This window comes from Epinephelus lanceolatus, chromosome 23 (assembly GCF_041903045.1).
Source record: "Epinephelus lanceolatus isolate andai-2023 chromosome 23, ASM4190304v1, whole genome shotgun sequence".
Classification (NCBI taxonomy): Eukaryota; Metazoa; Chordata; class Actinopteri; order Perciformes; family Serranidae; genus Epinephelus; species Epinephelus lanceolatus.
In genome coordinates, this window is record NC_135756.1 from 31114530 (window position 1) to 31140180 (window position 25651).

Sequence of the window (25651 nt, forward strand, 5' to 3'; positions counted from 1 at the left end):
GGATCCGTTCATTCACTCCCCTCACCGCCCCCGATTCAACAAATTGGCGTGACCTATCGCTGCTGGCATGGTGAAGGAGCGCAGAGCATGGAGGCTTCCCCGTCCCGGAGGATATAAATACAGGGAGAGGGAACACCGCCAGCAAGCATCCTCAACTCTCTCATCCTCTCTGCTGGACACCAGGAGCTTCGACGCCATGAAAGTAAGTACAGTGTAGAGATGTGGAGAATATAGTGAGATGCGTTTTTCCTCCTACACTTTATTGGAGAAAATAAGCTTAATAATATTTTAATTAAAATGCTTTCTAAAAAAATCGACAATTCTTTGAAACGAAAGAAAGCTTTTCTGGCATTTTACGCACCATTGGACTGCTGCTGATAAAATAAATAATAAAACATGGTTCGTATCTACATATATCAATTATACTATCTTGCACTCAATTTTCAAAGTTACTAAATGAATTCAATGTTTGGTTAATCTTCTTCTAATGCGCGTACCCCGTGCGTAAATTACGCTCCAAAAACGCACATGCCCGATTAAATCTTTCTCTGAGAAGGACGCTGCTGTGTTACAAGTTTCTTTCCATTTGCCTTTATCTCCAACAGGGTTTGAAGGCCGTCACATCAACTTATGTGCTCAGCCTGTTACTGCTGGCATCATTTATCTCGCAGTCGTGGAGCGCACCGAAGGTAAAACTGTTTTCTTTTTATTAAACTATCGACGGTGATGTTTTCACTTAATAACTGGAGGAAGAGAGCTCCAAATATGAAATGCGATTGCAAGATTACAGAAGGGCAGCGTTACAAGCATTACATGTATGCAGCTTTAAGATTTGTTTCTTTATTAAAGGGCTCTTTCCAACGGAGAAACTGGACGCCGCAGGCTATGCTGTACCTCAAGGGCACTCGTATGTATCTACCTAATGATCCCATGTCTGTATGCAGACTCAAAGTGTTCATTTTTTAGAAAAACAAACAAACATTTAAATATGATTAAAGACAGACGCACTATGTAATGCAGTTTTTCCGCAGTCAGTTTTAATTCATAATGCGTCCTTGGGAACCCTTTATCTAGTCAAGACAAGCAATTCAAAGTTTGTGACTTTGAGAATTTTTTTTTAAAAACGATCATTGTGAAATAAGAGCTGCTGTTAATTGATAAAACCACTCTTTTATTATGGAAAGAATGAACTGATTTTGAAACACCTTTTGGATTTCTTACAGTGTCATGTGTCAGCCCAGGTGCCAGAAGTCTTGGCATTGTACGTTTCTGCAAACCACAGATTCGTTACATTTGCACGTTATTATGTAGTTTTGAAGTGTTATGTTTGAACAATGCTGTGGGTAATGTGTGGTTAGGTTTTGGCACAAAAACAACTTGGTTATGGTTAGGAAAAGATCATATTTTGGCCTAAAATACCTGACACTGGTGGCACAACCCCTGTTGGAAAAGCAGCAGTGTATTGTAAAACCAACAAGTGCTTTTTGTGCCGAAAAAGCCTACTGGAAAAACAGTGATGGATCACTTAAAATGCTGCTGGAAACACAGTGGCAGGACGCCACCAAACTCCCATGCTTGGTGCCTAAAAAGCAACTGGAAACAGGTTATGTAGTTTGTTGGTCTTGAACAGTGGTCTGCAGCTTGGCAGGCATCTTGCCTGGGTGTGACATCATCCACCGTCCTCTACACCTCCGATGACTAAGTCAGCTCACATGGTATGGTATGATACATATGAAATGTACAAATGTAACGTATTTATGGTTTGCTATACGAACATTTTCCTCTGGCCTCTGGGCTGCATGTGTATTTCACATAATCTATATGCTTATTGATATTATTATTTACTTCATTATATCTAATGTACTTATTTAAGAACACTCTAGAAGAAAGATGAATCCTTGTGTATCTGTTTCTAGGCATTACCCTCCAAAAAGTGAGTATTAGATGCATCTTTTTATTTTATTTTTTCCCCCAGAGGGACGAAGGTTCATCTCAGAGGACCGAAAAGAAGGAGATGTCTATGACACATTACACTTAGGTACATGAACATTACTAAACAAAAATTCTTTGTGTAGTTCAGAACACACTTTGTTAACCGTCTTTATTTTATTGGAGAAATTTCCCCAAGAGCTTCCTAAAACAGTCTTGAAGCTGGAATCACCTTTGGCACATAAAGCAGACAGATAATCTGTATCTGGTGTGTGTTCCCTGTCAGAGACCCGCAGTCAGAACACAGAGAAGCTCAGCGTGGACCAGGCAGCCACCGTCCTGCTTAACTTCCTGCAGCAGGCCAGAGAGGGAGGTGAGAGCAGCATCTGCACCAGCTGCCACACAGCAACTACATCTACACATGCAGGTTGACACAGTTGGTAACTTTGATTTAAAAAAAGAGCTGTTTGTCATATTAGATGAAACTGTCATTATATCCTGACAGTAGTTCATGAGACGGATAATCTGAAAAAAATCAGGTTCCTTTGCCTCCACATAGTGCTCCTGATGGCACCTATAAGAATCCACAACACGTGAAAGGTTGACGGGCTGTATTTGGTTAAGACTGGATTTCTAACCAACATGGCAGCCAGGTCACAAACTGTCTTATTTTACAGCTAAACAGTACACTAAAATATGTTTCTGAAAACTTTTTAGGCGAGAAATAGGCAATGCGGTAACAAAATATTGATCATATTTGATCAGCGCTGCCTAGTTTGACAATTTGACCGCAGTTCACTAGCAGTGATTGTCATGATTGAAAGCTGCGTTAGAGACTCCTCAGCTCTGACTGGTTGTTTTTTTTTTTTTTTCACATATTATCCATCTCATGTAGCACTATCAGGATATAGTGACAGTTTCACCAAATATGACACTTTTTAAAACATAAAAGTTGCCAACCATAGCTTTAAGAGCTGAGGTTTGGTTTCAGCAGTGCGGGAGGACAGTTAAGCCAATATATTTCTCTCAAAAGCAAATAGCAGAGTATGACTAAAATGATTGCAATGATAATAGAAAAAAAAGGCTGGAAAGGAAACCAATTTAATTCGTGTGAATTTCTGTATTATTAAGACCGACTTTAAATGACACCCAATTTTATTTGTGGATAATATTGTATTGGTAACTTTTTGATCAAAATATAGATTGATTGATTTTTAACCCCCCAAAAAAGTATAAGAGGTGACAGTGCTTTCATCACTCCTCAGTAATTCAGCACTGGACAGCGTCCAGTATCAGAGGATATGGGCAGCCTGTATGTAGTCTGTTAGGTGAAACCCAAAGCAAAAAAGTCAACAAATGTTTTCTGTTGCTTATAAAGCTTATTGCTTTGAGCGCACAGAAAAATTGAAGGTCACCCAGTTGAGTGTATCACCATTTTTATAAAATCAGAGTTCTGGATTATGACAGCTGGACAGACAAAGGACAATGTTTACAGAGATTTTAGTGAGTTAATCAAACAAACCGGAAATGTAAAACAGTAGGATTTCAAGTTCATCATTTTTGTGACGTTTTCTTTTTTTAAACACAAGAGTATCTTACTGTCCTTTCTCTGAACACCTACTTAGAAATCCAATGTAAGGGTCTTTCCAATACTTTCAAGGTCATTTATTTATGAAATTCAAGGAAACTGGGGTAAAAAAGAAAACTGCATGTTATGATCATGAAATTTCTTTCTTTTTTTTTTGTTTTTTAAAAAAAGGGACAAATGAGTAGTGAAAAACTTTTGAGGGCATTCAAGGCATCCAGATGAGTGATTGTGTCATTTGCTCTTTCTTTGATTCAAACCTTATATTTGAATTCTATAAGTTAATGGTCATTTTCTCTTATTTAGCAGATGAAAACCCAGATGAAGTGTATTTCCAGGAGCTGCCGGTGTGGAAGAGAGAATACTTCTGACCGTCTTTCATACATTTTTAAAGCTGCCAGACAACACTGTCTTTGTTTTCAGTCGAAGGTGTTCAGCTCTGTGAGAAGAAAAACAGCTGTTTTGTAAATACGAATTCTCTGACTATGTTTGAAATGTAATGTTTTAATAAAAAGAGTTTGAATTCATAGCACTACTGGTTTAAGATTGACTGAGTTTTGTAAAGTTCCTTGACAAAATATTGAGGGTTCTACTTTTGTGATTACAAAGTAGAACACATACAGCATTTATGATGGCATATCAATTACAATGCATACAAATTAATCAAAATTCTGTAATATAGCCATGTAAATGACAAACGTAACCAAAGAGAGTTGGTGGGGTTTTTTTGTTTTGTTTTGTTTGTTTGTTTTAGATGATTTCTTTTTTTTTTAGTGAACATACACTATTTTTTGGTGGGGAATTATCTCTGAGAATGACTCTCTCTTTTTTTTTTTTAATAACAGGATAGAACATAAGGGAAAGAGACGTTACATGTACAATTACATCTGTCCATAAATATGATACACTGTATTGCCAAAAGTACATGCACCCCAAGAAGAGGGGGTAGATCACACATGTGCAGGTATCAAGCAAGCATCAAGTCCTAACCTTCAAGTCACAGTTAAGTCCCAAGTCGAGTCAAGTGCCTGCTTTAAGTCAAGCAAGACAAGTAAAGTCATTGCTCAGGTCAAGTAAGTCTCAAGTCAATTATGATCAGCCAATAAGCTAATAAGTTAACAAAAAAAAGACACATTCACATAACTTTCTTTTTTGATTTTGTAGAGATGCATGACATTGGATGTTGTGGTCATGTCACTTCGTAAGAACTGTAAGAACTGTGTTCTTACAACCATCATCAACAGCATAATCCTGGATCCAAATTTTACTATTTTTGGACCAGCCCCCTTCATGATAGCTGCCCCGTGTGTAAAGCTAGGCTGGTCTACTGCATCTGAGTAGGTTGCCAAGTTGCACTAGAAATCAGCCAATCGTGTTTCAAAAACAATGGATAACTTTGCAATATCCAGAATAATGCAAATCTTTAATTTTAAAAATCCAAGTCCTTTCGAGTCATCTGTTTCAATACTAATTCAAGTCTCAAGTCATTAATACCAAGTAAAAGTCAAGTCTAGTCTTTTAATGTAAGCCAAGCAAGTCTTAAGTCCTCAGATCTGCAACTTGAGTCTGACTCAAGTCATATCTCTCGAGCCACCGACCTCTACATGCCCCTGTCCACATACATAGCAGAGCTTATCGCCCGACATCAGTGTTGGACCTAATTTGTTGATGAGCTATCAACAGTGAGGTTTAACAGCAAATGATATATATTCTTTTTTTCATTTCACTGTATGCGTACATGTGACAAAGCACTTGAACTTGAACTTGAACTTGATTGGTTAGGCTACTAGAATTGCTTGATGCACCAGAACATGTAACTGTATGCCATCTGCATAGTAACTGGGGACGACATCTTTCTTCTGTATATCATGACTGAGAGAACACATGCATATTGAGAACAACAGTGGACCAAGAATGGAGCCTTGGGGAACACGACCACTGAAGCTTAATTAAGAGCTTTACAGGAGAAGTTTGGGTTTTGTGATGGACCTGGATCAGGACTAGTATATTCCAAACCAACTCAATCGAGACCATCTACTTTTGTAACACTTTTAGGCCTTTTATCATTTTGTCTCAAATCTATAAATATGCAATGATTTAAGAGAAAAAAAAAATATCCATACCCAAAATTACTTGTTGATGTGTATTTGTCTGAGATAACTGATTAACACAGACACACAGGGTGTGAAATTGTAAAATTGTTTTATTTATTTATCTTTTAATTTCACTGTTATTAAGGCAAACACTTAAATGAATTAGGCTGCTAGAATTACTGGATTGCATTATAACATATAACTGAATATGATCTGCATAGCAACTGAGGACAACATCTTTATTCTGTATGACCTGACTGAGGGGAAGCATGTATATTGAAAACAGTGGACCAAAAATGGAGCCCTGGGGAATCCCACAAAGACAGCTTATTTCTTCAGAAGCGAGGTCTGGGACTGTGTTGGACCTAGATCAAGACTAGTACATTTCAAACCAGTGCAATCAAGACCATCCATTTTCATTACACTTTCAGGCCTTTAATGATTTTGTTTCAAAATCCACTAACGTTCAAGAAACTTTATTATTTTTTTAATTTATTCTCCTCACATTCCATTAACCTGTGTATAATCTGCAGCTACTCAAGGTAAATCTCAGTTTCCTGACTCTCCAGGTTGCTTTTTCTTGCCCTCTGGTATGGTACCCAGCACAAAGGGAGACTTGATGTTCAGTCGGTCCCTCTCAGCCTCCTCATCTTCATCATAGGGCTCGTCATCATCATCCTCCACATCACTGTGGTGGGGGGTGGAGTGGATGGAGGCAGAGGGAGAGGGGGGCACTGAGTAGGGTCGGGGGTAACGGAAACCCTCAGTCTGAGGAGACAAAGATGTTACTGAAGATTACTCTGCATAAAGTTTTATAAAGTATACCTTAAGATTTTCTGTTTTCCAAACGGCTTTCTGTTCACGTCTAAACTACCTAACAGAGACTTCAGATTTTCTGCAAATAAATAATTTATCACTATCAGTTACTTCATAAATTGTATTTAAGTCAGGTCAAGTTTTATTGTCACTCCTCTCTTTCCATCATTCACAACCCTCCTTTTCCCTCCTTTCTTTACCACTTTCTTTACTTTTCCTTTGTTTGTCCCCCTCTTTCCTAGTTCCTTTCTTCATCTCTTCTCTTTCTTTTGTATCCCTCTTTTTTCCCTCCCATCCTTTTCGCTTTTTTCTTTTTCCCTTTTTTGGAACTAGATGTTTATCACTCTTGTATTAATACATGTCAATGACGAATTAACATTTAATCTAATTGTGTTTGAAATTCGAAATTTGTAACGAACCTGAAAATTGTGTATCAGATATAGTATAAATCACAGTCCTTGAATCAAAAAGGAGGAGCAAAGGTAGAAAGGGGGAGTCTTATTTTATCTAATTCTGCGGGGATCGGCATCAGCACACTCCATGATAATGTCTTGTCATTCATCCAAATGTTAGGCTGTCAATTAAAGTCTGACAAATGTGGGTGAAATCTAAAGTATCCAATGTGTGTGTGTCAGTCAGTACATGAGAGGGATTCTCATGTACATGCATGTGCAGTTAGAGTGAGACCCCGTTCTTGGCTCTCAGACAGCAATTCACTGGGAGCTGCTGAAAGATGCTTTTCAGTCTGTAGCACCATTGAGATATTGTGCTTAAAAGTTGTTGTTTGCTTATTTGTCAGTGAGAACTCTTGCTGCATAAAATGAATAAGGGTGGGAAGCATGGTAGTGCCGTAATGCTTTTTAATGGGAGGGGGCTGACTGGGGCACATTTGGGAAATGAGAAAATATCTGGTAAGACTCCAATTTAAAGTCCTGTTTTTTTGCAGTAATAAACATTTTAGTCATTTTGCGTCTCTTTGTTGACATTGGATTGACTTTTTAAGGAGTCACATCATCCAGAGGTTCTGATAGTAACAAGCCAATTACCTGTCTGTCTGAACCACACCTGGACATCCCTCTGGCCCAGTCTCTGAGCACTCTTAAAGGGATAGTTCATGCCAAAATAAAAAATACATATTTTTCCTCTTATGTAGTGCTATTTATCAGTATAGATTGTTTTGGTGTGAGTTGCAGAGTGTCAGAGATATCACTTACAGATGTCTGCCTTCTCTCCAATATAATGGAACTATTGCCTGTATGATTAGGACCCCCTTGTAAACGAGATGGTTCATCTCAAGGGGCTTATCCTGCTTAATAAAGGTACATACTAATTAGATGGCAGAGGTGTGGACTTGAGTCACATAACTTGGACTCAAGTCAGACTCGAGTCAAAAATTTAATGACTTTAGACTTGTGATATGTTTGGATATCAATTACAGACTTCATCTTCAGTTGAGCTGGCATTAATGCAGAACATCACAACAAGACCATCATGCGGTTATAGCCTCTTCTCACTCCGCCATATTACCGTCTACTGGGCGCTTCTACATGCTCTCACTATTTCAATCTCACTGAGGCCCTTTACTGGTCTTGAACTGACATAGCCTAAGTCAACTTGGACTTAAACACTATTGACTCTTGACCTTACTTGGGCTTGAGCCTTTTGGATTTAAAATAGCAGATACCTTCTCCCAAGCCCATTACTTCCAAGCTACATCTACTCATGGATGAGAGGCTTGTGTTCATGACAGCATGAGATGTAAACATTAATGGGTTGAGTTGCAATATTAGCTTGTTCAGTGGTCCTAGGTGACCTGCTTCCTTCTGTGCAGTGATCTGGTTGGTGGGTGTAGTTTAGAAAGAAAACAGTTCCTACATGTCATTGTTCACAACAAGGTCTGTGGATTATCTTGAGTAACCAGGTCATGATTTCTGGAAAGAGGCATTGCTGTTGAGTTTTTCAAATTTATATATTTTTTTCTTTTTGGTGCTTTGAGCACCACAAGCTCAGTGCCATCTAGTTTCATTATACTGGAAAGACAGCAGACATCTCTATGGCTTATATCTCCGACACTCAGCAACTCACACCAAAACAATCTGGGGAAAATATGTATTTTTGATTTAGGGGTAACCTATCCCTTTAAGCAGTCACAAGAATTGCTGTCAAGGGGCAGTAAATGGGAGGCAATATGGGACAAAGCCCCACATCCAAGAATTTTAAAAATAATCTCTTAACATAGATATGGTATTTTACCTAATTTCCCATGAACTACTGCACATAAAACAGTTGCATTGGATACTAAAGGCATCTGTTTGCAGGTGTAGATCCAAAATGTAAAAACAGTTTTTTCATTATTAAAATAACTTATGCTGATGACTCTGGGGCCTTGGCAGAGGTGTTCATTCTCCTGTTCACTCACTCATTCACAAACTTCCAGATTTCTTGGACAGTATTCCTTACCTTCATTGGGGCCATGGGGTCTATTTTGAACTTGTCTGGGAATGCTCTATGAAGTGCCAGATGGCGGGCATGTATGTAGAACTGCAAATGACAGATCAGCAGAGATGGACATCAAAAACTGAGTAACATTTGACAGAACATCTGGCTAGATCTACATCTTCAGCTCAAGCTTTCGCCTTTGTTTTGAAAATTTTTAAAAGGCATTTTACGATTCTGTTTCAAAACAGTAACATGAAAAAGGAGATGGGTTTACGGAGGGAACACAGTGAAAAGACTTCCTGTTTCTGGCCCACGTTTACGTCCAGTACAAGAACTTAACTTCTTGGTCTTGAACTTGTTTACTACTCAAGCTACACTGACTTACAGCTCAGTGTCATATCTAATGTGCATCTTAAACATGGTTTAATGAAAATCTCTTTCTGTTTTATTGATTATTATGATTCCATTAATGAACTGTGTGCAGACATGAATAAAGTGTTCTGCCAGATAGATATTGTAAATTGCTAAATTGATAAATTGCTGGTGCAGCAAAGACAGACCCGTCCCAGGTATCTCCAGTCCAGCAGGTCAGACAGCCTCTCAGTTCGGTTCCGTTGGATAATGCGCTGGCGCAGAGACTGCTGACAGAAATTGAACATGAACTGGGTCAGCTGGTTGCAGGACTCCTCGGCTGCACGGAACCGCCGGTCCACGATGTAAACGCCTGATAGAGACGGTGAGGGACAAGAGGGGTAGTGCAGGAGGGAAAAGAAAAAACACAGACAGTATCAGTGTCAGCATGTGGACAGTCATGTAAATCTCAAAGTGAAAGGGCAGCAATAGTTCTGATTATAACCTGTTATAACCTATTATATAATTATTATGTGTGTGTGTACTCGCCATAGGCAGCAGGGTCTGACACATGCTCCTCCATAAAGCAGCCAAAACCTGACAGGTTGGTGGTCACACTGGGAATGCCCATTACAGTGCATTCACCTGGGGAGGAACAACACAGCTCAGAAAGAGTATGACAAGATCGTCTCATTGCATTAAATAGTGTGCTGATCAAAGACTACCAGCTGGGTGAATTTCATATACAGAATGTTGAGGATTAATGTTATGTTCACACAACGAGCTACACAGCAACAAGCTACAAGTCTTTTACAATGTAAGCCAGTGACATGCAACTTCAAACCGACACCAAACACTGCATGCTTCAGGGATGACGACCTGTAGGCTGATGTGAACGTAGCATTGCCTTGGTTCCCTCGTCAAAAAACCTATGGGATTTTCCCACTGGACTTTGTTTGTCACAGAGCTTATTTTCTGCAATAGTCCAAACATTTATGATATACAGATATAAGATAATCTTCACAAATGAACACCACTTTAATGAGTTTTGAAGCCCAAATGCAATCACTAAAAGCTAACGTGGGGCTATAAAGAAATACACCACAGTTGCATAAATTAGCGTCCCTACCACAGTGAGGCTGTGAAGCCATGTTTGGCATGATGACGTTCTATCATCTCATTTAGCCACTTGTTAGCAGCTGCCTTTTTTGAGACGCATAAAAGTTTCAAAATTCACAAGTATCCAACGACGCATTTTATGCTGTAGAACAAAACATTAAAGTCTCTTAAGCTTGTGTTCAGCACAGAACGTATTTTGGGCATCTAAGCAAAAAACCCATAAAAAAACCCCCATCAACTTTGAGACGAGGAAACCACGTGTTGCAACAATGCAAAAAACTAATTTCCAAATTTTAGGTCTCATTCCTGGGGCACTCTGTGCAAGCCTTCTATGTATAGAGAGCCAAAGTCTCTCCCTTTTCACTGGACCACCATGGAACTGGAGGAAATATATAGGTAAAATCCAAAAGTATCCACTTTTGTAGAGAAATTTCAGAGAAAATGTGTACATAGTTAATGGGGAGGGACAAATAATTTTTGATTTGAATTGCACCATGAATTACACATACAATGTTTGTCAGTTTAAAAAATCATTCTGCAAGTTAAGAAAGTTTGTCCTAAAACTGTTTAAGTATAAGACTGAAAATATGTAATTACAACATTTACACAAGTCATGTAAATGACATCATAGTGTTCTCTCTCACTGAAGCTACGACGCCTGTGCGTTTTGTATCGTACTCGTTGCTCTTTTCTTTGCTTCCTGGCTGATAAAAAAACAGGAGTCACTGGATAAAAGACATCAGGTATATTAGATACATAGATATTTTTACATTTGCGCGTGGAACATAAGTAAATTACCCAGATAGCTAGTTAGCTAGCTGGTAAAGGTGACGTATATTGTGCCAGACAACAGATGTACTTCACTGAGCTGAGTTTCACAAAAAACTATGGAGTACTGCGATGAACCCACGGCATACAGCAACCTTCTTGACTTGCAAAATTAGGTTTTAAATTGACAAACATCATATGACACAATTGAATGGGATCAAAAAATTATTTGTCTCTCCCTGTTACTGACTACTGCATGTATTGTTTCGTAAATAAGGTCCAGACATTAATTAAAGCATAAATATTTTTTTGACCAAATACAAAATTTAGATGACATTTGGTCGGGGTGCTTTGTCACAAGTAGCAGACACATACAAGCCCAGGATGACATAACTACGCCAACGAGCAACACTTCAAGGGCAATTCAGTGTTAATGCAGCTGGCCACATTGTTGCTTTGTAGCTCGAAGTGTGAACACAGGATGTCAGCTTATGTAAAGTGCCTTTTAGCACAGCGTGTTCTACAGATTGCTATACAAAGTATGCGTCATGCATTAATGATGCAGCACAACATGCACTGTAAGCCTGAACAGGTTTCCAGGCTTCATGGGCTCATAGACTGCCATATTGTAAAGTGTGCACCGGCTATACAAAATGCTGAAGAACTACTCCGTCATTGCCTCGTGTGTCTGCTGTGGAGATTTATGTCCCAACTGTGAAGTTACCAGGTGTGTATCCCCATGGTTCATAGTAAGAGGGGAACACTCCAAGGTTACAGCCACGAACAAAATCCTCATAGTCCATCGGCAGCAGAGGACTGGTGGAGGACAGGAACTCAGGGTGGAAGATAATCTGAGAAATGTAGAGTAGAAACATGAGCTTTAGTCTCCACTTGAACGTGGACTTGTCATTATTTGCAATATGTGAAACAGTAAATACAGAAATATGAGGTCTACCTTGACTCGATCGGTCCTGGAGTTGAAGAGGCCGACGCGTCTAACGTTGGACAGGATGGGATCTTGTGAGTCGTCTTGCATGTTGTGAGTGGTCACTGGAGGAAGGCTGTGTCTCTGTGCATACAGTTTTATTTAAAAGACAGGCACAGGTCAGTTTGGTGTCTGGATTGTGTGGTTCTGTGATGGAATTTTCAAGCACCACATTTTCATACCTGACAAAATATAAGAAAACACCAGCCCATTCAGAAAATGCTGTATGTTTTGCATGTTGATGCAATATATGTTTCTGCATGCCACATATACATTGCATTTGTATGCTTTATAGTTATCATATCAACATTTATATAGGGAAGCATTACATAAGCTGAGGTAGAGGTGATTGTGGCTGCAGTGACACCTTGGCGAGATGTCTGGGATGACATGCAGCAAAGGACTGTGAGCCGGAATCAAACCCGTGGCTGCTGCAGCAGGAACTGCCCATTGGTCCGACATCCCATTGTTCCGACCATATTAAACCCATTGTTCCGAAGTCCGTTCCGAAATCATCATGATGCCCTGTGGTTAAGGTCTGGTTAGGTTTAGGCACAAAAACCGCTTGGTTAGGGTCAGGAAAAGATCATGGTGTGGGTTAAAATGAAAAAGAAAGTGACAAACACATAAGCTGTGAGCCTGCTTCACCTCAAGCTTTTCCCAGCTGACCCAGAGCCAGTCACAGCGCACCATCAAGGCAGAAATACGCCCGCCGGGAGCCGTTCAGCACCACGGACCGTCAGACTAATGGGATGTCGGACCAATGGGCTGTCGGACCAATGACATGCACCCACTGCAACAAGGATAATGTCTTTGTACATGGGGCGCCTCCTCTACCAGGTGAGCTAGTGGGTGCCCTGAAATGCGGTAATTTTTTGCAGAGACATCACTGCGTTTAGAGCTGGATAGTCATGAAAAGCGGTTATCATTTTTACCGAGACACTGTTGTGTTTCCAGCCCCGATAGCGCCACAAAAAGCAGTTGTTTTTTATTGTGAAATTGCTGTGTTTTGAACTTGGGACAGTGCCATGAAAAGCGGTTCTTTTTTCCGAGACATCGTTTTTTCTCCAGTTTTTTTTCTCCGTTTTTTTCTGTCACACAAAGTGGTTGTTTTTGTTATCAAGCCTCCAAAAATGGATATTTCAACGTATCCACTACGTGATAACATATAAATATAATGTACCTGTGGCCTACAGAAACATATACAATGCCAACATTTTCTTCTGGTGATTGGCTTGACAGTCCATGTAAGATCTATATCCTCATAAGGTCAGTTTAATGGGGTCAGGGTCCTGAATGTTGTTGTGATTTCATTTAAATCAATGTCCCTGAAGGATATCAATGTTAATTAAGCTCATACTCATTGTATCAGGATAAGAGACTGAAACATGATGAAGTCTACTGTGAACACCACTGGACAGAGAAACAATGTGTGTATTCAGTTTGTTTTCCCCCGTTAAAGGGGGAAAAACAAAGGTGGAGTTTTGCCTTATTCGCTGTGAGGGTCCTAAGGACAGAGTGTTGTTAATGTTTACATAACTGCATCCATACACTACACGTCACACACATTCAAACCCACACTAAAGCAGCAGAGAGAGGAGAAATGACCTAATGACTGTGAGTCAGTGGTCCTCGTCTCGTAACCTTTCAGAGTGTGATTCTGAGAGGTATTGATCAGTGCAGGCATCATCTGAAACTAATGATATCTGATTACTGGCTCACACCACCTCACAACACAAAACAACACCAGTAATTCTTTGTATTATTTAATGGTTTCCTAGAAAGGAAATGTCAGGTTACAAGAAGGTTCCTGAGAAGGACTTGACTTGAGAAATGCTAATAATATGGAAAACGGGGATTTTACTCAGTACACTTCCAATAAATTGTTATCATTACAGAGGAAGCCTTTTAGTCAGTGCACAACACATTTACTGAACTCGCAAAAATGTAATCTTTGGAAAACACCTACAATAACCATCATTTATAAATGGTAAACTGACAGTTAATTAAACTTCAGTTAATAATTATTTTGTTAAAGAACAATGAAATGATAATTAATAATGTAAGTGTTATGTTATAATTTATGTTACTTTAGGAATAACTCTAGGCAGAGCTGGACCTAGAACACTGGGCGCCACAGGCAAGCTTACCCCAGTCTTATCTAACCCTGATGTTGTTTGCTGTAGTCTCTGCTTCGAGTGTTATTTCGTGATAACTCACTTTGTTATGTTCCTTCTTATTAACATATGTTTTGCCATGCTACACAAATTTAAAAAAAGAAATCATATGGAAGACACAACAAACAACTCAAACTGATGCCACTACATGTTTACTGTAAACAGAGGAAGAGAAGAGAAAAGCTCCAGTACCTGAGTAGCATAGATGGCTCTCTTCATAATGGTGAGGTCGTCTCGATCCAGAATGGAGCTCATGTCCGGGATCTGCCCTCTGAGGACAGAGCAGACCATTAAACACTAACACAGAACATTCACCATTCATCACAGAGAAGCCGTGTTGATGTACACAGTGTAAAATCAATAAAGCTATAGGTACACTTACAGTGTCCATTTACTTACTTTAACAGAGCATCATACAGCTTTTTACCAAACTTCTCCTTCACAGTGTGAGCTGTATCCCTGTAAAAGCCAAATGGAAACCTTCTTAAGAACTGTACCTTCATATTTACCATTCACCCCTAACTAATGAACGTCACCAGCATTGCTTAACCACACACATATCATGTCCTAAACAATAATATGAAAATGGAAACCTCCATTATTAACTCTCTATGAGGACGACATGAGAGACCATCCTCTCCATCAAGGTCCTACATTTTCAGGTCTAGACTAGAGGTTCAACAAACCAGCGTGGGACTAGAAGCTTGCCTGCTGGTTCCCCACTCCAAAAGTGATTTATGTTACTATTTTTATCTGCCACTGCTGTGGTTAGTTTAGGCATAAAAACAACTTGGTTTAAGGTTGAGGAAAAATCATAGACATGGTTAAACCAATGTTTGCTTATGGCGATAGAAACACTTCATCAACCTCAACCTCCTCCTTTTTTTGTTTTGTTATACTACACTATCATGCCCCCTTTGCATTTGCTTCTTAGGGACAACAGTCATTATTTGCATGACCATAAGAGATCAGTCAATGCCATTGTTTTTCCGCCTATAGGCAAGATGCCTGCCAAGCTGCAGACTATTTTCGAAGACTGTTTGAAACTATTTTTTAGCGAGTCATTGCTGCGTTTTCAGCAACCATTTGGCCATCACACATGGGTGTTTCATAGTGACCCGTCATGGTGTTTCCAACAGGTATAGTGCAACAAAAAACATTTGTTTTTTACATTGCTGTGTCTCCTGCCATGGATAGTGTCATGAAAAGTATTTGAAAGGTACTGAGACATTGCTGGATTTCCAGCTGGGATGGCGCAACGAAAAGCAGTTGGTTTTTAGTGAGACATTTCTGCATTTCCTGCTGAGGATAGTTTTTTTTATCCTCAGCAGGAAATACCCAAACCTAACCACATGTTAACTGCACCTTTGCTGAAATGTGCACTTTCAACTTATCTGCTACATAATAACCTACAAATGTAAAATATCCATGGTTCACAGAAACGTACAATGTCAACATTTATTCTGTCGATGGGGTTGTTATGCTGGTATTGAACTGTTATATAAACCACATCGGGACATACCAGAGCTGCTTGCGTACTGCCTGTCCCTTCAGTGACTCCACATTGAAGTTGTTGGTTTTAGCTGGCATGATGAAGAAAACTACCACTGTTACATCATTTCTGTGGACCTGTGGATAGAGTGAGGAACGAAAAACAGGGGGATCAGGACAAAGTGGTAGCGTACAGGAATGCATGCTGAAGATTATACTCTCATCTTTTTTCTTTACAAGGTTAGAAAACGTTTGAAGGTGTACTTTTTGCGAGGTTTGCACATTTAATGCGTACAGCAAAGTGCTACTGAATGCAAAGGACTAAAGGATCTCACCCGCAGTAGGTAGTTGAGTCTGGAGAGTGACTCAAGGAAAATATCAGCTCCTTTGTTGGAAAACTCATAGCGTCCGGCAATGAAGAAGAAGAGGGTTTTCTCCAGGTTGAAGTCCAGGTGACTGAGAAGAATTAAGAATGACAGAAATTCATAATTTTCTGAAGTACTTTGTCTCAGTTAATATGTGAATGGTCTCTACTGTAATGAATCAAAACTGGACAGCCCCTTCTTAAAACAAAAATCTGGGTTACCTTTAAATGAGATGAATCAGAGCTACATGAATAAACTCCACCCACCCATAGAAGTGTCCTCTGACAAACTCCTTGATGCGGGCCTTGCTGGTGGAATGCAGGTTCTGAAACTCATGCATGGCCGAGAACTTCTTCACATTCAGCCCGTTCGGGGTCACGACATCTGTACCATCAACACAGCAACAGGACAGCTTTAATAGGCAAATGGATGGATGAATAGACTAACTAGCTGTCATCACTGTGCTTAAAACAATCAAATCAACTCTGTTAAAATCAAGGTGCAACAGTGGAAAGCTTCCCCACCTGGCTTCCTGTGCAGCATGTGGCTGGCCTCCACAGCGGTGATCTGGGAAACCGTGGTGAAGACGTGAGCACAGTGGACCGCCGCTCTTTCCAGGCAGTAACGATGGTAGATCTGCCTCTCACCTGCCTCCTTGTCGATGTTGAACTACAACACACAGGTCAGTACGGTGTGAGGGGCAATTATTTAAGAATTCTCATTTTTAACCTTGTAGTATAAATGTAGGATTAATTCACAAAATGTATTCAAGCACTGAAAGTAAGAAAATTTAATTAAACTGCAAATCTTACATCACTCACATACATAATGTATCTATGTTGCATTGTGTTACGTTACAAATGAACCATTCTTGGAACCCATCGGCTGTATTCGGCGTCTGACTTCCGGCAGATGCCGAATACAGCCTAGCACCGGAAACCAGGGCTCTTCCGCTCTTCTTCCGGAGGCAAGATCTCCGGGGTTTGCCTACAGACTCTACATTCACTGAATGTAGAGTCTGTATATAGAGACTACAAACGAACTTATTTCAACCAGGCCCCCAGGAAGTGTGACATAGTGGCCAAACCATGTAACTACAACTTCTGTGTCCGCCACTTAGTGTCATTGAGTGCATAACTCCTTTTCCCATAGACTTACATTGGGATGTCCATTATTTCATACAGTCTATGCTCAATGTTCAGTTCAACATTCGACCTGACAGAAGTGCCACAGAGCTTGCAGGTGCATGATGCTATGTATAAGCTAATTTTATTTATTTATTAATTTATTTATTCCGATAAGGTGAAATGTAGACAAAGAGCATATCACATTGACTCTCAGAAGAGTCAGTTGATTTTTGAAGACACAAAGGAATGTATTTATAATTAAATCATTAAAACCTTGTGAATGTGAATGTAAGATCGCAGCTGTAGATGCCTTAAGTCCTGCATGCAACATGCAAAACCACATCCTTAGAACAAACAGTACCAAAACACTAGTTTTCAGCTTCTTTTTTTCTTAAATTTGTATTACAGCAGTTAATATGCTTCTGGATAATAAACTGTATTGTGAAACCCTGACCTATGAAATCCAAATCTGAATGACTGCCTTTCAACTCATGTGCATCTGTGTGTGTTTGCATGATTCTGCATGCGTCTAAAGGTGAGTAGAGGCTGTAAAAGCATTGTTTTTACTAACAGGAAGTGATGTGATGTGAACAAATAAATGTAAATCAAACTGTGACTTTGGCATCCCACTGCTAATTAAACTTCAAATGATGTTTGCTAAACACATACAACTACTATACATGTAAAAAATATATATATAATATATTTTATTTTGATTTCATTTACAATGTGTACTGTATCTCTGGTACATAATACAGCTCTCTGGTTCCATGTTCTGCTTTGATTTCTCTATCCTGCATGCATAATAAGACACAGTCAATAAAACCGAAAATGCATATTGATAGGATTCCTTCAATAGAACAGGCGTGAAGTGCCTCTGGACTTCCTGTTCAAGTCAAGGGTTGTAAATACGATGTCTGTCAATTATCCATTCAGCCAGTGAGTGGCCTTTAGCTGCACGCTGACCTTTAGGATGTGACGAGAGCAGGGCCAATTATAAACCTCACAATGACCCCTCCACACACAGCTCAACACCGCTGATGATGCTCTAAGTGTCTGTAAAGGACTGCGATTTGTTGACCTGAACCTTTGAATGTGAAAATGAATCTGATGAAACAGAACTATGTGGGATGTGTGCGTGCATGTTCAAAATTGTGTGTGCTTGCATGTGTGTCCCAAATCCAATGCATATTGCTATTATCATGGTTTGTTGATCTTAAAATGTTGTTGATATGGACAAGAAGAAATATGTGGGAGATCTTCAGGTCCATATGTGATAATCATGTGCAGTAACTCCCATAGGTGGTGTGAGAATCACGTTTTAGTGAAAACATAGAAGGTGAATCAAATGGGGATTTCATATGTTGTTTTTGGGGTGGAAGAGTTACATGAGGGAGTATTTTCTAACCTCTTGGACCTTTTCAAAGCCTGGGGAATACTGTAGCTCTGCTAATGAATAACTGTTATCAAGCAATAAACCAGGTGTCTTTGTCTTGGTTCCTGGAATTTTGAAGACACCTTTTTTTCGGCAAGCAGCCACCATGATGACCGACAATTGAAACAAATGACAAAATTCTTAAATTCTTGTGCATTAATCATACAACTAGTGGCTGCTCAATGCTGGCTCCAAAAATTCAGAATAAAAACCCTTTTAAAATGTCTTAACGTATGCAAGAGTTTTGTCTCTCAAGTGCTCCACTCCACTCCAGTCTTGACTACTATCCAGAAGTTAGAAGAAAGAAACATGTTTTATGGTGTGCACTGGAATAAAAGTGTTAGAATGTTTCAAACAAAGTACTTGTTGAATGGTGAAACAGTGTTTAAAAGCCCTGGCCCCAGACACACAGCTGGGTTAGGCCCATTTTATGCAGTAATTGGTCAGGTGTGGAGCAATCTCTATACACAGATTCTGAGTCTATAGGCGATGAGACAAGATTTAGTATCGGAAGTATTCTGGTTTTTGTTTGGAGTCTATTTGTAGTCGGTGGTCCAGGCTAACAAAGTGCAGGACTCCAGTGGGAAGGGGGAAGGTGGACTCTAACTTTGCATCTGGGATGCTTGATGATCAAGTGTCACTCATTTTTAATGTTAAGATGCTGGCTGTATTATCTTCCCAGAGAATCCACCTGTGTTTTTGTTGCTGCTGCTCCACCTCATGCAAACTACAAAAAATGCACTGCTGTTTTGTGTGTGTGTGTGTGTGTGTGTGTGTGTGTGTGTGTGTAGCATAGAGGGACTACAGCTGCGTTTTGCTGTCCAACCATATGTTGTATAATAACCTTTAACCCTGAACCTCGATAACTAAATAGAAATCCTATAGAAATAATCAGCATGTGCAACATGATCTTACAGAAATATGTGAAATGACCGTGACTACTTAACACTGCATTACATGGTGGTGGCACGGTTGGGTTTAGGCACCAAAACTGCTTGGTTAGACTTAAAAAAAGATTGTGTTTTTGGTGAAAATATCTATGTTCGTTTTGTACGGGACATAAATACTTTGTAAAGTGGTGTAACTACATAAAGGACGCAAGTATGTAAAGTTAAAAGAGGTCAGCATTAAGTTTCATTTTAACATAAGACACAAACAGTAGGCTCCTGGCGGAAAGTCCTGTGTTAGGGTATTAGGGTAAGGGTTAGGGTTAGGACATAAACAGCTGTCTCCTGGGTGAAAGTCCTGTATTTATTTGACCCATCCACCATCCTAACCTCCTCCCTACATGGACCTTCCCTCTCTTTATACTACCTGTGGGGTTGTAACATTAACCACCACCCACTGCATGACATCGCTGAGTCAGGGAATTCATGTGCCCATCACAACAAATGATCCTAATTGACTTTCCATTGGCATTGTTTCTGTGGTGCTAAAACCTGCCACCACATAACCTCATAATGTGGTTTTAAGAGGTTGTGCTTATTTCATGTATTTCTGTGAGATCAGGTTGCCATGTTCGCACAGTATCAACTATGCACAAGCTGCATTTAACTCTAAGAATAATGCAGGAGCTGCATTGTCGCCTTCAGTAATAATGTGTCCATATCTGTTACAGTGTTGTTTTAGGCAGTGACAGTATGTGTATGCCTCTGTATACTGCATGACCAACTTGATCTCCTGGTCTCTCACCTTGTCCAAGTTGTTGTAAAAGTCGGCATTCCCAGCACAAAGGTATCTTCCCAGCAGGGTGGCGTGTGTAGTGAAGACTGTTGCCATGGGAATCTTGCGGGAGCGAGAGAGAATAACCCCTGGACCCGCCTGCCACTCATGGAAATGACCAATGACATTGGGATTGTCTCCCAGCTGGTCTGTTAACTGGAAAACAAAGGATGCATCTGAGTTAGAAATAGTGTTTACTAAATTCATACGGTCACTTTCGCACTTTTTTGGCCAGAAATGGCAGCAGGAGGTAAAATGTTGAAATTCTGGGAATTTACAGATGAGCAGCGTGCTGAACAGCAGGCTGAACACCACCTCACCTCTTTGAAGAACCAGGTGATCAGGGAGCCCAGGATGAGTGCGTCATTAGCCTCTCTGTCATGGTAGGGTAAGCCTATGTGGCAGGTCTCCCACAGGTCCCCCTTCCAGCGGTCCAGGTTCCAGGCTGCAGAGCCGATATCGAACAGGATCACAAAGGGGCTGCCCTCAATCAGCCAGCGGCCAAAATAAACCTGCAGCATCAACGTCAGCAAAGGAAGCCCAGTGAGAGACATACCATTTAGAGAGCAATCGGCAAAATGTAATTAGTGTGACTGGGTCCACTAAAAACACACTGCGATGAGAGCCTCTATCAGCAATTTCCTGCTCATACACAGCTGCTGACATTGATTTTTTTTTGCAAATAATAGTGGTAGAAAAAGTTCTCACTGTCTTTACTTAAATAGAAGAATCCCTACATGCAGAAGTCCTACATTTAAGGTTCTACTTTAAGGTCCAGTGTGAGGTTTTAGTGGTGTCTATTGGGGAGGTTGCAGAACTGAAACTTCTCCCATGTGCCAAGCATGTAGGAGAACTATGGTAGTGAAAATACTTATGGTCCTAACAGGAGCCAATGTTTGGTTTGTGCATCCTGGGCTACTGTAGAAACAACATGGAGGACTCCGTGGAAGAGGACCTGCTTTGTGGGTAGATATAAACGGCTTGTTCTTAGGTAAAGAAATTCTATTTTCAGTTAACTATACACTTAGAACAACGTAGTTATGAATATTATATAGCATTTCTGCAGAAGAGCCTAAATCCTGCACATTGGACCTTTAAGGAAAAGAACAATATCACATACAATATTTGTTTCTTTTAGCATTTCTAATTCCATAAACTGTAATGTTTGAGTTTTTAAACCCAAGAAGCCATTATTGTGATTGCAATTTTGTATAAATGAAATAAATTATTGTGCATCATTTTATGCATGTTTCCCTGCAACTGAGCATTTGTTACCTTTGAAAACTTTTGGATCTTAATTAGATTTCATCTTCAGGTTGTCTTTATGTGGTCAGGCACTGTTCATTCAAATTTTGCAGGCTTGTAACATTACATTTTCTGTTTCTTACACATCATGGACTGGAGTGCAGTGAAGTAAAATATTTCTGACTTAAGTGGTGGCAGTTTTTTTTGTTTTAGCAGACCAATGAGCTACCTATAGCATTTAAATTGGGACAATTTTGGACTGAAATATTTGTCCATACTCCTGGATCCTCATGGTCTCTGATATATGGTGCCATCTAGTGGCTACTGATTGGTAGCTAGACAATGCACAAGTACTATCAGTGAGAGTTTGGTGAATAAGTAAAGTGCATGTACACTGCGACACTGTTGGGATGGGAGAATAAAGTCAGTCTTAATATATGCATATTTGTGCAATGTACATTTATTTGGTTCCCATGGTGTATTTGAGTGGTAAATTTGAGTCAAGTGGAATTAATTTGGGTTTCTCGGAAAGGGAAAAGCTTGAGTTATGGAAAAAGGGAAGTGTATCAGAGAACTGATACTTAACAAAATACCTTTCATAAAAAATATTTTTTACTTTCATTTTTCTAAGCCAGTGACTGTGTCTTTTTGCATGATGAAGATCTAATTGCTCTAATGCCAACCACCAATCTCCTTATTGAGTCTAGTGAATTTAGTGAACCTCAGAACAAAGTGAATCCTTAACCAGACTGAGCTATAAAGATTGTGGATATTTTGAAAAAAAAAAAAAGGTCATATTCACAGACATTCTGGGAATACTCTCAGAGAGATCCTCACTTTGTAGTAAGGAGTTCTGGCTTAGAAGTAATTTAGGGAAATTCACAGCACAACTCTGAGCAGCAAAGGGAGAGAAACTTTTACCCTAGTGAGAAGGTGTGGTTGACTATGTTGCTGGGTATGATGCATTCTTAAAAGGTATGACTGGTTATTAAAAAAAGATAAGTAGAAATAAAAATGCACTCAGTGATAAGAGGCATAGAACTGTGAAACCAAGAGGCCTAACCATAGAAAAGTTTTGAAAACACAGACCTACTAGTGCAGTAGTCAGTTCATATGCTAATAGTTGGGTGTCTTTTTTTGTTTGTCCGTTTATGTTTATTTCCCATGCTTAGTGGTATGATCACTTTAATTTCTGGCATCATAGCCTATTGTGTTGGGTGGGAGATGTGAGCGAGTCTCTTATGAGGGCGGGCGACGTGCTTTATGCAACAACATTATCTTAACTTTTTTAGGATATCTCTTATTTCTGTTAAGAGAAAAATAAGAGGAATCAAGTGCATCAAATTCTTAAACACCCAAATCTGCTCAAACCCAGGTAGCCACCAATTCTATGAATAATGACGACCTGCTCCAGACACAATCATACGTGTTAGCAATTATTAAAATTAAACTAAAACTAAAATAGCACTCTCAACGTCCTTAATTACATTAGACATGAGACATTTTGTCTATTTCTAACACACACAAACACTCACTCTCTCCCACCTGGCAGCCGTTGTGGATGAGAGCGTCCATGGCCTTCCTGATGGCAGGGTTTGGCGGCTCGCAGCCTTCCACCTGGGTCTTAAAGTTGTGTTCAAAGTAGGGCCCCATCATATAGTAATTCTCCCCCCATTCATCCACTGTGATCTTGGCTTTGGTTTGGATCACTGTGTAGATTCCTCCAACTGCAGGTTCACATACAGAGAGTGAACGGAAGGGACAGCCCTGAAATTGTGTTTTTAACTTCTCTTCATTTAAATATTAGTGTGACTTTACTGAGTAAGATGAAGGAAATGCTGTTTTAAATTTGGGACCCTGTTCTACCTGAATACACTAATAGAGGTCAAAGATCAGATAGTCCTCACAAGTCAAAGTGATCAGTTGAGTTACGGTTCTGTATAAGACTCATCTGATACAGTCTATTATAATTAAGTGCATTTTGTAACAATTGTCTTATGGGCTAACCTAAATTGTACATGTACATAATCTGTCATAAATTTTAAATTCAGATGTTTCTCTATTTTTAAGAAGGTTATTCTGAAGAAAGACATGCATTCATCCATACTTGGAGTTATTAAGAGACTTGGAGAGGCACATCTGTCCCTGAGTATTTATGCAGTTGACTTTGGGATGGATGTGTTAATTTTGGATCAGGAAAAATCGGAAAAAAAGATGAGTCTGAAATTAAATCAAGACCAGATTGACACAGTTCTAAGGGGGTAATTTCATGCAGATAAACATAAAAAAAAATGGAAAATGTAAATTTAAAGCAGGCTACAAACTGATCTCATCGCTGTTTGGTTTGTGACACAGACAGATTTTTTTTTCTTTTTTGTAACAGACCAAAACATGTGGAAATGTTTTCCAAGTCTCTCACGTGGCAGCAAAAAGACAAATATTGATATGAACGACCATCAACAATCAGTGACGTCTAAACTGCATCAGAGAGCAGGCGTTATATAAGTGCAGAGGGCAGAGAAAACACCAGAATGGCCAATAACCTCTGAACTGTTTGACAACATGACCATGCACTATATGCACAATATAATATGAATACTGTAATATGTACTCTATGGAAGAAAGACAGAAATTATTTTATGTATTTTCTCAAGTTTACATATTTTAATTACATATAAAATTTCCATCCAGCTGTGAATTGATGAACATTAACATATTTGAAATACTTTGAGTTATAGTTAGATAAATTCTTATGGTCTATTAATCTCAGCTTTATTTGATTTAATTCCATAAATGATACTTTTTAGTTTATGTTAAAATTACTTGCCTCACTTGGATGGAAATTTTATGTCATTAAAATACGTGAGCCTGACAAAAAGACTTAATTCAAAAACATTAGAATATTTTGAGTGTATAACATACTGGTGCTGAAACCAATAGTTGATGTTGTCACTAGCAGACCATTTCCACAACTAATCTCCACCTATACTGATTGCTACACACATTAGAAACAAGTTGCAAAACCTCCACATCCCCCAAAGGGATCATGACCTCGTCATCCTCAGCAGTACGGCTCTGCCTCAGTCAAAGCTAAAGTCAAACTGAGGGTATATACAATCATAATGAGTGGTGACACAGGGTGACACTGTCACCAACACTTATATGTTGACACCTTATCCAGGAATTTATTTATCCAGTTTGTTCGCTGTCAGTTTTTGTTTCATGTCTGTGTTATTACACATGCCTTTTTCTCTTTCACCACTTATCTGCAGTTTAATGTTTAACTCTTAAGAGGGAGCAGACTCTGTGTCTATGCTCACCGGATTTCAATATTTGCTCTTTATGGGGTACAGAGACACAGATTTACACAAAATAAAACCAACACTGCCAAACAAACAGATTTTTAATTGCTGAGTCATAAGCATTAATGGACATGCTTCATTTGCTGCTTTTGATAAAATGCCCTGTTTACAGTTAATGTACAATCTGAGAAATCTCTGGATAAATCATACAGTTTCCTGCTAAAATCAGACAATATTTTCCCTTCATTATGGCTGACTTTGATTCAAGTTGCAGTTCAAATACTTGAAATGGTAAGGCAGCATTGTGAAATATAAAAATGCAGCGTTCGCACTGTAGAATTTTGCAATACTTTGGAAGAAAGCCCTCTGTGGCTGAACTCGTGCTTACTGACTGAATGCATCAATTCAAACATCTAATTTTGTTCAGAAAATCATTACACTTGTGATCTGACCTTTGTTGGTGACCTCCCAAGCCACCTCAAAGAGCAGCAGATCCTCCACGGGGAGCTCGTCTTCCTCCCAGGCCGGCAGCACCCCGCTCAGGGACGACATGGACAGGGAACGTGACAGCGGCATCTTAAAATATCTGAAGGTCCGACAGAAACTGAATGGAAAAGTGTCAGTGGAGAGATCCTTCAAACAGGTCTGCAGGTGGAGGTCCTGGGCTCAGCGGGGACAGACCTCCAGGACAAGATAAAAGGG

The 25651-nt window shown here is 39.5% G+C and overlaps 2 protein-coding genes across 4 annotated transcripts; one reads left to right on the forward strand and one right to left on the reverse strand.

Moving 5' to 3' along the window:
- Positions 1 to 100: 100 nt before the first annotated feature.
- On the forward strand, positions 101 to 4046 carry spx (spexin hormone). Of its 3 annotated transcripts, none has more exons than XM_033615232.1 (6): positions 101 to 202; positions 606 to 689; positions 850 to 907; positions 1976 to 2038; positions 2216 to 2356; positions 3821 to 4046. In XM_033615232.1, exons 1-6 carry the CDS (start codon positions 197 to 199, stop codon positions 3883 to 3885), a joined length of 417 nt encoding a protein of 138 aa, XP_033471123.1. In that variant the 5' UTR covers positions 101 to 196; the 3' UTR covers positions 3886 to 4046. The 3 variants fall into 3 exon arrangements, with proteins under 3 accessions (XP_033471123.1, XP_033471124.1, XP_033471125.1); XM_033615233.1 differs by having other exon boundaries at positions 2216 to 2302; XM_033615234.1 differs by having other exon boundaries at positions 2216 to 2302; positions 3824 to 4046.
- A 1653-nt stretch (positions 4047 to 5699) lies between these two features.
- gys2 (glycogen synthase 2) lies at positions 5700 to 25651 on the reverse strand. The gene is made up of 16 exons (XM_033614193.2): positions 25402 to 25651; positions 23193 to 23374; positions 20723 to 20914; positions 20373 to 20558; positions 16643 to 16787; positions 16385 to 16502; positions 16089 to 16209; positions 15785 to 15891; positions 14662 to 14721; positions 14455 to 14533; positions 12056 to 12169; positions 11825 to 11951; positions 9763 to 9858; positions 9423 to 9586; positions 8884 to 8964; positions 5700 to 6375 (listed from the first exon to the last, which is right to left on the reverse strand). Exons 1-16 carry the CDS (start codon positions 25523 to 25525, stop codon positions 6157 to 6159), a joined length of 2115 nt encoding a protein of 704 aa, XP_033470084.1. The 5' UTR covers positions 25526 to 25651; the 3' UTR covers positions 5700 to 6156.